At 44.5% G+C, this 14,227-nt stretch overlaps 1 protein-coding gene across 1 annotated transcript in view; it reads right to left on the reverse strand.

Annotated features, from left to right (window-relative positions):
• Nucleotides 1-14,227, reverse strand: part of SCUBE2 (signal peptide, CUB domain and EGF like domain containing 2) — a 67,214-nt gene that overhangs the window by 26,067 nt on the left and 26,920 nt on the right. The window contains exons 9-17 of the mRNA XM_044260250.1: nt 11,191-11,307; nt 10,117-10,239; nt 7,566-7,682; nt 6,089-6,211; nt 5,590-5,706; nt 5,242-5,328; nt 3,386-3,490; nt 785-940; nt 166-372 (exon numbers count right to left, since the gene is read on the reverse strand). Of these exons, the coding sequence (XP_044116185.1) occupies nt 166-372; nt 785-940; nt 3,386-3,490; nt 5,242-5,328; nt 5,590-5,706; nt 6,089-6,211; nt 7,566-7,682; nt 10,117-10,239; nt 11,191-11,307 (1,152 nt within the window). The remainder of the gene's footprint in view (nt 1-165; nt 373-784; nt 941-3,385; nt 3,491-5,241; nt 5,329-5,589; nt 5,707-6,088; nt 6,212-7,565; nt 7,683-10,116; nt 10,240-11,190; nt 11,308-14,227) is intronic.

Here is a 14,227-nt window from a genome sequence, read left to right on the forward strand (position 1 = left end):
ACAATAGGCCCCAACATGGTGTTCCTGAATGACAGTGGGTGTCCACAGCCTTCTCCGGAGTGAGCCCAGACAGGGAGAATGGGCCACACTTTTGGTGACCCCGAGTCTTTACAGAGCTCAAGACAGTTCCATTGGCAAGAATATCCCGGCCAGCCGGTCACTCACCACATTGGTTTCCTGCGCGGCCCTGACCCACTCCACAGGACTGCATTCGGTGTTCAGGAGTCCTGGGAGACTTTTTTGCCTCTTCCAGGTCCATGCCTGAGAGTTGGAGGTGAAACTGCTCCCTGTTGGCAGCCTTCCGGAGTGCACGGATGGCTTTCCGGAGCCGCTTCTCTGTTCGTTTGACGATACAGCTCAGGTCACAAGAAGCTATGGAAATAAGAGGGATGGCTGTGGGCAAGGAGGTCAGGCTAAAGCAGTGAGGATTTCCAGACCCACTGCAGGACCCACCAGCAACACCCGCAGCTCCCTGAGGACAGAATGGGGGAGACCCGGGGCTGGGCACCTTGCAGGCTGGGCAGCATTTGATTCAAACAGAAATTGGTTGACCAAAATGGAATCTTTGAGTTTTTAGGAAATAGATGATACCATGAGGTTCCAAACTAATTCAGTTTAGTTTGGGAGTGAAAAAGAAAAAACAAAACAAAAAAACAGGAGATACTTCAATGGTTGCATTACTTCCCCCGCCACCCCCCCCCCAAAGAATGACGAAAAGTGAAAGGCAAAGGAATAAGGAGGAAGCTGGGAGAAGCCTGGCACCAAAGACTGTTTTCAAACCAACCTGTCACCTCCTTTTGGTTAGTTTCAAGTTCAAACTCAACAGTGATAAACATTTCCTTAGTGGTGCTTGGGCGGCCAGGGGCTCCTGGGACGTGCTTGCTGGAGCTGCATGTAAGGTTTGCATAGCGGAAGCTCTCTTTTACTGAGCTGTGCTTCTCTGTATGAAGAAACAAAATGATCGGAAGCCAGATCCTGGCAAAGCACTCGGTTGAACATTCGCTAGAGCTCAGTAAACATTTCATTAAAACGACTCTCAAGGGACAAAGTGATTAACTCCAGATGCCAAGACGCTGTAAGCCTCAGCTTGAAGCACAGTGACATTTTAATTTTGAAGAGCCTCCTATATAACTTAACAATTTAGCTCTCGAGAATGATTTTCATGGATGAATGCTGGATGTGTGCAACTGACCAGCCCCCTATGTGGAAAACAGGATGTGGGGTTGCCTTACAGTCCTAACCGATGGTCTGCTAAGGTGTGCTTGTGTTCTCACGGTTGGTTTCCTTAGAGTCAAACTGTGAAGTACCAAGCAGGAGCTGAGGCTTTGAACAGGGAATGAGCACAAGAGTGGAAAGGAAACCAACTCCTGCTTTCAGGCAAACTGAGCTTGGAGTAATTCCAACCCAAAGGGAAGCAGGAAAGCACATTAACAGTGATGTCTCATTTTGGAATAACAGGAGCAATATACAGCAGAAGGCATCTAGGAAATCAAAGAGTATCATGAAGGCATCTAGGATGGGAGGAAGTGTTGCATAAGGCAGGGCTCTGCACACCCCCATTCCAGACTCTGGCCGTCTCTCCCCCTGTCTCCGCTTCCAGTGGATCTTTTAACTAATGACTGTGAATCCAAACCAAAGAGCACTTCTGTGTATCATCCACACAACTGACCTGTCTCTAGTTTAAACTCTTTATTCAACTGAGGTGTCATCTGTATCACATTCCTCTTCAAAATTACAAGGCTGTTCAAAGCAATAAGTCATCAGGAGCCAAAGGAAGGAGGGGGCAAATTAATCCCACCCCACCCTACTCTCAGAAAAGTCCCCTTACCTTTTCAAAAGGCTAACTTCAAACCTCAAACTAAACAGACACTTTGAAACTTCCTCTCTCTGAATTTTCCCAAATCTATATTTTCAAACTTTTTATTTTGAAATAAGTTTAGATTTGCAGCAAAGTCACTTAGATAGAACTGAGAGTTCCCATATACTCTTTAAGTTCCTCCCCCATGCTAACATCTTACATTATCGTGTCCATTTATCAACACTGATAAATTAACATAGTACGATACCATTAAGGAGATGAAAGACCAAGACTATTTTTAAATAATGCTTTTTTCCTGTGATCTAAAAGCATAAATTCTGGGGCACCTGGATGATTCAGTTCATTGAGCAGCTGACTCTTGATTTCGGTCATAATCTCAGGGTCATGGGATCAAGGCCCACACTGGGCTCCATGTTCAGTGGGGTGTCTGCTTGAGAGTCTCTCTTCCTCTCCCTTTGCCCCTCCCCCTCAAATAAACAATTATTTTAAATTAATTAATAATATATAAATATATTTATATTATATAAAATATATAATGATAATATAAATAATATTAAATAAACATAAATATATAAATATATTTATAGAATAAATAAATAATAAAATAAGATAATTAAAATAAATAAATAAAGTAAATGCTCACTGTGGAGAATTTGGAAAATCCTTAAGAAAAAAATGAAAATTTACTGTCCTCTCCCCATTGAGCTATAACTACTATAATGATATGGTCAGCTTCCTTTCTTTTTCTTCTACTCACACTTTTTCTAACACAGTCTGGGTGTATTAAACATACAAAATCTTACTCTCATTATATTGTAAGAACATTTTCCTATGTCAATAAGCATTCTTTAAAAACACACAATTAATAGCTGCATAATATTCCATCAAATGGAGGTACCAAAATTCATCTCAGTTTCTTAAAATATGCAGTCATAAGTGACTACAGTGAACCTTATATTTATTTGTATGATTTATGTGATGGCACACTGGGGAAAGAAGCAGCCCTAAGACATGAGTCATGATTTTTTTAATCTCTAAAATTATTTTACGAAATAATACTGGAAATGTGAGCTAGGGGGAGAGGAGTGTTGGGTTCTGTTCTCCTCTACAAGGCCAGTTCTACTTGGATGGTGTTCGTTCTGCTGAAGCCAATGGAGTCACTGCCTCCAAAGCCTGGATCCAGCAGGAAAGCTGGATATCACATCCTTGTTCATCAGAGATTATCTGAACCAAATCTTTCTCATTTCTTTGGCTTATATTCCAAGCAAACTCTGAGATCTAAAAAATTTAACCCAATACAGTCACAAACTGCCAATCATCTTAAAGCCCTTACTGATTGCTGTGACCTTGGGTTTCTCCAGGGCTCACCATGTGTGCCTGGTAAAGGAAGCCCTGAAGTGTAAGTCCAGAGCTCCACAGGGGTGCTAGGCTAGGCTCCTCTTCCTCCTGTGGGGAGAGTCCCTGGAGATGCTGGACTGTTCGATCCCATCTGAAGGGCTCGGCATGTTACAGGCCCCTTTCCCAACATGCAAGCAAGCTCCCTACACCAGCTACCTGATTCCATACCTGGTAGTGCTGGTCGCAGACCCTCGGGAAACAGCTCAGCCTTTTTCAAACTACACTTGCCTTCATTTAGTTTAAAGGTTACACTTGTCCTGATGGTGGCGACATCTTCAGAAAGAAACAAGTGAGAGATGTTACCTTCAGAGGCAAAGGAATGGAAAGACCCGGATGGGGTGGATAATGGCGAGCTATCCCAAGGCTAGGTCCCACCACACTCTGCATATCCTGAGCCACTCTCTTCTCCTGAGACCACAAAAGATTTGGCTCATGACCCTGAGGCTGGGAATGCCAGGAGCCTCCTAAGAGTTACCCTTGTTCGTCCACCTGAGATGAATCCAGTGCTCAAATATAATAAAGAGAGGGCCCCAAACAACCTCAACACTGAAATGAACTATGAGGTCACTTTTGTGCCTTCCTGAGAAAGAAGACCAGAATCCCCTAGTTTGAATTTGGACACGATTGCTGAGGGAAATGGTGGAGGGCAGATTCTCCTGGAGAAGGCTTTCTTGGGGAGGAGAAGTTTGAGGGAGTAGACAAGGATGGCACTCACCAAATGCGGCTAGGATGTCTGGGCTCTGGGGGGGCAGAAAAGTTCCACTTTGAGGGCCTCGTGTGCAAAATTCTGCTCTCCCCCCACAATCGGTCTTAACCATATGTCAAGTTCTGGAGCCAAAGCTCAGGACTCACACGCTAGCTTATTGACTTGTGATGAGAACTTAAGCAAGTTACTAAAACTCCCTAAGTCTCAGTTTCCTCCTCTGTAAAACAGAAAAAACTGAGGTATTTACATTAAGGTACCTATATTACTATGAGAATTAAATGAGATGATCCAAAAAAAGAATAGCTTAGCCTACTGTCTGGCACACAGTAAGAACTGAATAACTAGTAACTGTCAGTTTGCCCAACTCCACTGTGTCCTATCTGAGTCACTCTGGGTACATTATTCTACCTCTCTGAACCTCAGGTTCTTCATCTGATTAATGAGAAGAATAGTAACATTTCCCTGAGCACTGCAGTGTGGATTAAATCAGCTTAGTCCTGTAATACAGTGGCTGGTATATTTTAACTGCTCGATCAATATATTTGAGTATTATTATCATGGTTCGGGTCTCTAGCTCTACTCATATATGTAATATGGACATCAAGCAAGAATCAGGGGCACCTGGGTGGCTCAGTCAGTTAAGTGTCTGCCTTAGGTTCAGGTCATGATCCTGGAGTCGTGAGACTGAGTCCCACATCGGGCTTCCTGCTCAGCTGCTTCTCCCCCTGACCCTCACTCTGCTTGGGCGCCCCCCCCCAAATAAATAAATAAAATCTTAAAAAAAAAAAAAAGAATAATTTCCTCATTGATGTCCTCATGATGTAATCACAGAGATCTCTAAATCTGGGAGGATAAGGCTACTTTAAGTCTTTACATTTCATTCTATGTCCCCTGACAAACAGAAAGGGTTTGGGACTGTTTCTCTGGACAGAATGTTGCCCCGTCATGCCTATGTCTACCTCCACCAATGCCATGTGCTCCAGGCACACCCTGCCTGCTGGGCCTTTGAGGTACAGGGAGTTTGGGAGACCTGAGTCTCCTGATCCCAGAGCTCTGTGGGCCTCTGCCCAACAGGATGACCCACCAGGGCTGAACACAGAGCCTCCGAGCACACAGTGGACACTTGGTAAATATCTGTTACGTGGTGTGTCAGTTTTCAGGCGCCAAGGCTGTGGGCAAGAACAGCCTGTAATGTGCTCACAGCACTGAGGAGATTAAGAGAAAAGAAAATAAAGCCAATGCCCAAGAACAGCACCCCAAGAACGAAGCCCTTTTAACACAGTGAACCCCAGAGAGAACACGCAGATTTGGTAATTACCCCCGAAAGCTGAGTCATTTGATTTTTGCTGTTTGCTCCTGAGAGAAGAGGAAGAGCCACAGGCGACAGAGTAGGCCTCTTGCAGTCCTGACAGACAGAATGTGGGTTGTCAACATGTAAGCAAGGTTACAGTCTCTCCTGGTAGCAGCTATAGTCGCTTCCCGCCCCCCATGCCACAGAAACCACAGACAAATGCCCAGCATATGGGGTCTCAAAGCATGAGCCTCCCCGATGGTCAAGCGGCAGCTGGCCAAAGACCTGGAAACCCGTTGAGGGCATCGAACACCTAACGGCCAGGAAGGCCTGCCCTGGCACGAGGACTCGCCCAGGGGACTGGGACCCACTCACCTGAAGAGAGGTGAATGCCCGAGTGACATCTGAGGAAGCACCTGTCTCCTCCGCCACTCTTACCGCAATGCAGGGACACATAGGGTGATACGCTAGTGGGCAGGACCCCCTTCACCTCTGGACAGGACAAAAAGCAGACACTTATAGAAAGAGCAGGACACTTCCAGGTGAGTCCCAGATACCCAAGGCCCCAAGGAAAGAAGGGAGGGCTGATATCCAGCACAGAACTCAAGACACAGGGCACTATTTCCCTCCAAGGTAAAGAAGCTACTTGCATGCTCTTTTTTTTCCCATGCAGGAAAACAGAAGGGATTCCAACCTACACAGAAGCACAGACAGAAACACTGAAGAGCCTGTAAAGTATCTCCTGTTTTTGAACTATTTCAAGAACGGCTGCTGCCACTGAGGGAAGAAGCATCAGGGGCAGATGAGGGCGGGTGCACTCCGGGCCCCATGGGGACAGAGCTGCCTGCGGACTGAGAGACGCGGGACCCCTTACCCACACAGTCTTTTTTATTCCAGTGGAGCTTGTACGCGGAGTGGCATCGGCATTCGTAGCTGCCCACTGTGTTCACACAGACCTGCTGACAGCCCCCGTTGTTGACGCTGCACTCATCAGTGTCTGCAGAACAAAACACTCTCCTGTCACAGCAGCCTGCGGGGGACCAGTCTGGTGCCATCCCTCCCCTGAGGAAGGAGCAGCAGGGAAGTCACAGGGTCGAAATCCATTAACCCAAGGGAAGGTGCTAGCTGCCTTCAGGATGTGCACTGGGCCCCAGCTGACCCCACTCCCCACTCTGTGGGTCTCCTGGCACGCGCTTCACCAGGATGGTCTCAAGTTCCATTCTGGACCAAACCTTTCCCCCATTAAGGATGCTCAGAAGGGGACACACTCCACTTCCACGTGTCCAAACTCAAACACTGTACAGGCCTCCGATGTGAAGTTCTACCATCCTCCTGGGCTACATGCTAAGGGAGACAGAGTTAGGACTCCTCATTGGACAGTTCATATTCAGTAGTTGAATTATAGAGAAGGGAAATTACTTGCTTTAATCTGCATCTACCCAAGACCAAGTCCAGGTTGGAAGGCAGCTCCACCAAAAACCCAGACACACATCTGTATTCAGGCCACACATCCTTGGGGTTTCCTGATGGACTAGAAGAGGATGTGTGTAGCCATGCCAAGGATACATTGAAAAGAAGGAGAGACGATGTTTTCTACACCAAATCCCTGCTATCCAACTCTTCTAAAGCACAGGGTACAAGAATTGGGCAGGAAGTATTTAAGCCCCGGGTTAAACATTTGGATACTCAGGATCACCATGGATGCCATAGCCATTCTGAATCAGAATCTGAATCTGTATTCTCAAAGATCGTTGAATGAACCTGATGATCATGGGGGGCAGGGTGGGAGTCATTTGAGGTCAAATCCGATTTATGCCATAGTCTACATGAGCATCAGGACAGATGACATCAGAACACAGGGCTACATGGGCACAGCACAGACAGATGGAGTTGATGGTCCACTTCCAGCTCAAAGATCAGCTCAGATCTTGAAACAGGATTCTCAGCTGGTTCCTGGGCACAGCAAGGCAGTGGAAATGGTCAATGCCCTGCCAAGTCTCTCTGAGGACTGTGACTTTATGATTCATGGGGAAGTTCCAACAGACAGGGTATCAGCTCCTGAGAGATCCTCCCACAGTCTGAATATACTACATCAATAAAGTCAATAAAGAGTTCGCAGTTCATTAGCTCAGTTCTTCTCTCTGCTCCGTAATGGAACATGTTAAAGGGATCAATGTTTTTAAGCCCTTAGCAGATGCTTCCCTTGAGTCGATGAACTCACTACTGCTATACTAAAATGTCCCACTCATTCCCCAATACGGGAAACTTGACCAGGACCTGGGGAAACTGTGGGAGGTAGGCCCGGCTCCCCGGCAGGACCAACCTCCCCTGCCTCTAGACCCTCTGCTCACCTCCGCAGTGGGTGAAGCCATAGAGGGTGTACCCTTTGTTGCAAGCACATGTGAATGTTCCGGGGTGGTTGAGGCAGCTGTGGTCACAGGTCCTATCCAAAGAGCATTCATCCACATCTGTAATTGTCAAAGGGAGAGGGGAGCTGAAACCAACGCTGAGGGGTGAGTACAAAGAACAGGTCTATAACTCCACTCACTGACCAACAAGAAAAACAACATAAACAGAATTTTAAAAGTGGCCATCAGTTCTCCTGCTCACTTGTGTTACAGAAAATGTTGAGCAGCCTACAGTAAGTATACTCACAATCAGAATCTTTATTTCTAAATTCTGTTGTAAATTGCAGTTGCCTTTAAGCTCAGTTGGTCTCTCTCTATCCCATGCTTATCTGCAGGGATGAGTAATTTAAAATATTTAAATGAAGCTAAATGAGATAACATTCCTTAAAAGGGTTTGCAAATGATAAGCTAACCCATGCATTACTGTTGTTACATCACTATTGGTAAAGCAACAGTACTGATTATATGAGCTATAGCAAATGGAAAGGAGAAAACAGTTGGGGGTTGGAAATAAATCTGGTTCTTATCTTTCCAGAATTAGTCTTTGGGCCCCAAGAGGCCAACTGGGTTTTAATGTCCTCTGCACTAAAAGAATGCATGAATGCTAACATCCTCAGTGATTTTCTATCAGAGACACTAAAATTTGGTGATTAAGCTCCAAACTGGATCCTGTTGGCCAATCCCTTGGCTTTGTTCTTCTGCCATGGTTCAGTCCCACAGAGCCCCTCCTGTCCTGGTCCAAGGTGGAGGCATCGCTGGCTCTGGCTGGGGTCCTGGAAACTAGCTTAGGAGGCTGCCTTTGTCAGTCTAATCATCTCTTCTTCCCTGGTCTGGTCCTCACATCTTTCCTGTAGACTAGAATTTTAGTGTTTCACTTCCTCAACTCTTTGGAGGGTTTTAACAGAGTTACGACTTGCATCTCCAAATGGATAACCCAGGACCAGTGCAGAGCTCCGTGGAAGCCAACTATCCCAGAGCTAGATCTCTTTTTCAACATCAAATGTGCCATAAGAAACTATGTTAATAAAAAACGAACATTTGGAAGGAACTAGAGGGATGAAGAAATGAAATTAAAAAGGGCAAATTCTTACAAAACCTCTTCATCACTAGCTTTTCCCAGAAATCCTGGCAGTTTCTTCAGTAAATCTGTTTTGTGAAAATATTCTTTCTACCAAGACCAATCAGTAAAAAATAAGAAAAAGTCCATTTCTTTCCTAGTAATTGATGTTACTCTGTGAATTCTGTTATTAACATCAGCCAGTTGTTGAGAAAGTGGGCTTGTTCAGTAGCTGGCTTTGGCTGCAAATGACGGGCTGTTGCTTTGCCAAAAACAATGAGATCACTTTTCTAATTTCTTTTTAATATGTTTACTCAGCTTAAACAGTATTTCTGGCTCTATACATTCTGAAACATTATGTGGAACATCAAATTTGCTTTCCAAGTACAATGAAAGAAAGCCATGCAATAGTCATCTAGAATGAACTTGTTGAATTTAAATGGGGCTATACTTGAACTGCCTGACAAATTATGTATTAAGAGAAAGAGAAAAAAGAACAGAGAAACCTAATTCACACACTGTAAGATTTTTTAAAAAGGGTAATGTTACATCTTTATTACTTGAAGTGAGAGTAAATATTATTTTCTGATTTTAATTCTGGGATTTCTAACAAAATAATTTAGGTTGTTCTTATTCCCAGAAATGAAACAAGACTACATGACAGCACATCTTTCCTGAGAGCGGCTTCCTGTATATCCATGAGGCATAAAAGGTGTTCTGAAAATATCAATCACGCCTTGCATCCAACACACTAAAGAGTTACCACCACCCCCAAAGAGTTATCAATAAAAACAACTGCTCCCTAAAGATGGTTCCTTGACACCCCTTGTGTGGGAGCAATGCATCTAAGAGGAGGTCTGTAACACTGCCCGAAGACCAACCAGCATTGCCTCTACTCAGTCCCCTCCCTCCCTCTCTCAGGCCTCAAAGGCTGGTTGGTCATTAAAACAAGGGCTATAAGGAAGAGACCAACCGGTACATGACCTTGATTACAGGTTGACCCCAACTTTTCGCTAGGAAAAAGTAAGGTATGTTAACAGAACCTACATATTTTTGCCACCAAGTTTTGTCATAAAATCCACAAAACTAAAGGAAAATTTAGAAGAGAAAAATTATTCATAATCTCAACACCCTAATGCAAACCTGTTTACGCTCTGTGATCCATGCCATTTCTGGCAGTGAGCTCTGCTGTAATCACACCAGATGGATGCTTTGAGGTGTTCTCTAATCATTAGCAGCTTAATGTCCAAAATACACTTGTGAGCTACATCAGTGTTTTTATTCTACCAACAGATGAAATAAGTGAAGCATGGGCTGGAGGTTAGATTAATGACTCCGTCCAGAGGCCCAAGAAGCCAGTCTCTGCCAGCGTGGGGTTTCATCTTCTCGGCTCCGACCAGCGGGCAATGCACAGCCCGGCTACGTTTCAGCACATACCTTGGCAAGACTTCTCATCTGTTAATAATTTAAATCCCTTTTTGCAGCTGCAGTCAAAACTGCCCACGGTGTTTTTACAGAAATGATCGCAACCTCCATTGTGGCTCTGGCACTCATCGATATCTGTAACAGGCAAGCATGGGCAAATCAGAGAGCGAAATGGGTCTGCCTTTCCCCAAATCCCTGATGTGCTACTGTGTGTGTGCTTCGTTCCTCTCTGCTACAGAAACAGACCCATGAAAGCATGGAAGGGTGTTTGCTCATGTTTTCAATCTTACACATGTTTTCTTATTTGGCTGAACCAACTGGGAAAAGCAAGTGCCTCAGCCCCTCAAGAATTCTGACTTGTGCTACCCTTGGCTAGCATCAAGGAAACAAGTTATGGGAAAAGAATGGTAATGTCCTGTTAAGTTCTCATCCTTGCACAGCTCTCTTGAGATAAGGGGGCTCCCTTCGGTATACTTTCCATTCCAGATTAATGATTAAAGTTATAAGGAATTAGGACATTTGTTTGGGCAAATTATATGATGATCAAGTAGCCTCAAAGCTTTTAAATGATTCCTGATACTCAAATTAATCCTATCTTCTCTCAGTTTCATCTGGTAACTGGTTATCTGCTTTGTATCATGTTAAAGAACTAAGCCTTTGTACTCTTGCCCATGAAATACTAGCAGGTCATTGAGGTCTCTATTCATCAGTAAAAGTTAATTGTACAGCTATTCATTAAGTTCTCTGGATAAAAATCTTGGCTGTTATTTCTATAATAATCTCTAGGCTGTTATTTATGAGATGTGATATTATCACTTGCAAATGAATGTTTTCTTAAACTTCTGCCTTTTTTCTAATAAGGCCGCTGCCTGTGTTATCTGATGTTTGCAGAAGCTGACCTTCTCAACAGTTAGGGTAATTAAGTTGGCTCTAATTAAGCTTACTCAATTATAATCTTCCACTAGCCCAGGGAAGAAAAGCTTCCACCGAAATGAATCATAAGCTTTCTGGAGTCTCTCTGGAGGTATGGAGGGGATGAGCTGCCTTTATCCCCACACATTAGCAGCTTGGAGAAGCACAGGCTACCTTTACAGGTCTTCCCATCCAACTGGAGTGTGAATCCCACAGGACAACTGCAATGAACACCTGTCGAAGTATCCTTACAGGTGCGATCACAGCCTCCATTGTTGACAGCACACGTTTCTGACAAGGGGGTAAGAAAGACAGTTAGCTTGCTAAAGGAGCCCTGATGCAGCTGGGAGAGAGGATAAGACTGCAGGATTAATGCTTGACAAAGTTCACGGAAGCCAAGAAGCACTGAGGTGCACTCACAGTTGTAGCCCAAATCTCCACCCCCTGCAGGTGAGATAAATGGAGAGCCGGTGCAGCTCCTCTCACCCACCTAAATGAGTGACATCTCCCAGAGAAGCTCGATAGAGGGTTAAAAATGTGTCTCCAGCCTGCTGAGCCTTTCCCCCCTCCACTGGCAGATCGGAAGCTACTACGTGTTCCTACTGATCCGTAGCCACTGACCCGCGCAGTGTGGCCATATCTGGAAAGCTAGATGCGAATGCAGAACAGGGCAAAGGAAGATGGTCCCTCCTTAATCCAGAACCCTCTCCCTTCAAAACAAGTAATGGGGAAAGCAAGAGAGGGCAAGCTGTGCCTACTCCAACCATTCCCTTGCTATAGAACAATGACTTCATCCTTGCAGCTGTCAGTCAACTCAGATTAGGGGTTTACCTTTCCCTGAAATGAGAAAGAATGGTCAGAAGTACATGAAAAATCAGCCACAGTTGGTAAGTTGCAGCTATAGAGAAGAGAAACAATGAGCAAATGTCCTTCTAGTTTTACTTACTGACTTTACTTCCATAGCGACATCAATGTAGAACCTTGGAGGGAAAGCTTAGTTCTAATTAAATATGCCAGACAGAATAAGTTTATCTGTTTCCTCTCAAAACCTAACATGAGAGTAAATAGATTTTTTAAAGTATAAATCCTTTTTAAAAAAAGATTTTATTTATTTATTGGACAGAGAGAAATCATAAGTAGGCAGAGAGGCAGGCAGAGAGAGAGGGAGAAGCTGGGTCCCTGCCGAGCAGAGAGCCTGATTCGGGGCTCGATCCCAGGACCCTGGGACCATGACCTGAGCCGAAGGCAGAGGCTTAACCCACTGAGCCACCCAGGTGCCCCTAAAGTATAAATCCTTAAGAACTGGTATAGCCACTGTAGAAAACAGTATGGAAGTCCCTCAAATTGTTAAAAATAGAACTACCCTATGATCCAGCAATCGCACTACTGGGTATTTACCCCCAAAATATGAAAACACTAATTCAAAGGGATACATGCACTGCCCCCCAATGTTTATAGCAGCACGATATACAATAGCCAAAATATGGAAACAGCCCAAGTGTCCAAGTGATTGATGAATGGATGAAGAAGAGGTAGTGTGTACACACACACACACACACACACACACACACACAGAATGGAATATTACTCAACCATAAAAAAGAACAAACTCTTGCCGTTTGCAATGACACGGATGAAGCTAGAGAGTATTATGCTAAGTGAAATAAATCATAGAAAGAAAAATACCATATGCTTTCACTCATTGTGTGGAATTTAAGAAACAAAACAAATGAGCAAAGGAAAAAAAGAGGGAGAAGCCAAGAAACAGACTCTTTTTTTTAAAAAAGATTTTATTTATTTATTTGACAGAGAGAGGGATCACAAGTAGGCAGAGAGGCAGGCAGAGAGAGAGAGGAGGAAGCAGGCTCCCTGCTGAGCAGAGAGCCCGATACGGGACTCCATCCCAGGACCCTGAGATCATGACCTGAGCCGAAGGCAGCGGCTTTAACCCACTGAGCCACCCAGGTGCCCAAGAAACAAACTCTTAATTACAGAGAACAAAGTGATGGTCACCAGAGGGGAGGTTGGGAGGGAGGATGGGTAAAATAGGTGATGCGGATTAAGGTAGGCTCTTGTGTTGAGTATTGGGTCATATATAGAAGTGCTGAATCACTATATTATACACCTGAAACTAATATAACACTGTATATTAACTATACTAAAATTAAAATGTTTAAAATTAAAAGTACAAATCGGGGACGCCTGGGTGGTTCAGTCAGTTAAGCCTCTGCCTTTGGCCTGGGCCATGATCTCAGGGTCCTGGGATCGAGTCCCCCATGGCAGGAGGGGGGGGGGTCCTTGCTCAGCAGGGAGCCTGCTTCTCTCTCTGCCTCTGCCTGCCTGTCTGCCTACTTGTGCTCTATATCTCTACCAAATAAATAAATAAATAAATAAAATCTTAGAAAAAATTAAATAAAAGTACAAATCCCTAACGATGAAGGAAATGGAAGCAAAGACAATAGATGAAAAACATCAAATATACCGTAAGTGGCATGTCAAGGAGGGACAGTAATGGACAAAGCAGAAAGCTAAACGCTAGCAGTCTGCAGAGGGGGTACCAACAAATGGTAAGCTCAGGTGAGCCACAGAACCCCAGAAAGGCCCAGGAACTGGAGTTGCTAACTTACCCTAGAGGCAGAGGTGAGGAAGAAGATAAAAATAGGAAGATTGATTATATGTCTATATAACAAATGGATAAACCCTCAGATCCCCTCCTAAATTCCACAGCCAAGTGACTACCCCTTCCCTATTTGGGCCCCAGCAGAGAAATTCATCTTCTGAAGAAGTGGGACCAGAGAAGCACTAGCCTCAAGGATACCAGGAAGAGCAGGAGGGAGGAGAAACACTGTCAGGTGAAAGTCTGTACCCTGAAAAGAGAGACCTCAAAGCCCCACCTCCACTACCCCCACCTCCCCAGCTCCAGGATCACTGGTGGTCAAGTCTATGTCCCCTCGGCAGGAGACTGAAGGATTCCTCTCCACCTAAACTGGTCTGGCCAAGTGAAAAGACATTTAGACACTGGCATTTCAGGGTCTCGAAATGAAACGGCCAAGTCGCTGCCTAGTCATCCAAGTTTAAAGCCTATTGGCTGGTAGAACACTCAGTTAACTTTTTAGTATTTCACTATTAAATATGAAGAGTCAGCCTAGAATCACCAGACATTTCAGGAAGGCCTTTTTTTTTTAATTAAAGATTTTATTTATTTATTTGA

This window comes from Neovison vison, chromosome 7 (assembly GCF_020171115.1).
Source record: "Neovison vison isolate M4711 chromosome 7, ASM_NN_V1, whole genome shotgun sequence".
NCBI lineage: Eukaryota > Metazoa > Chordata > Mammalia > Carnivora > Mustelidae > Neogale > Neogale vison.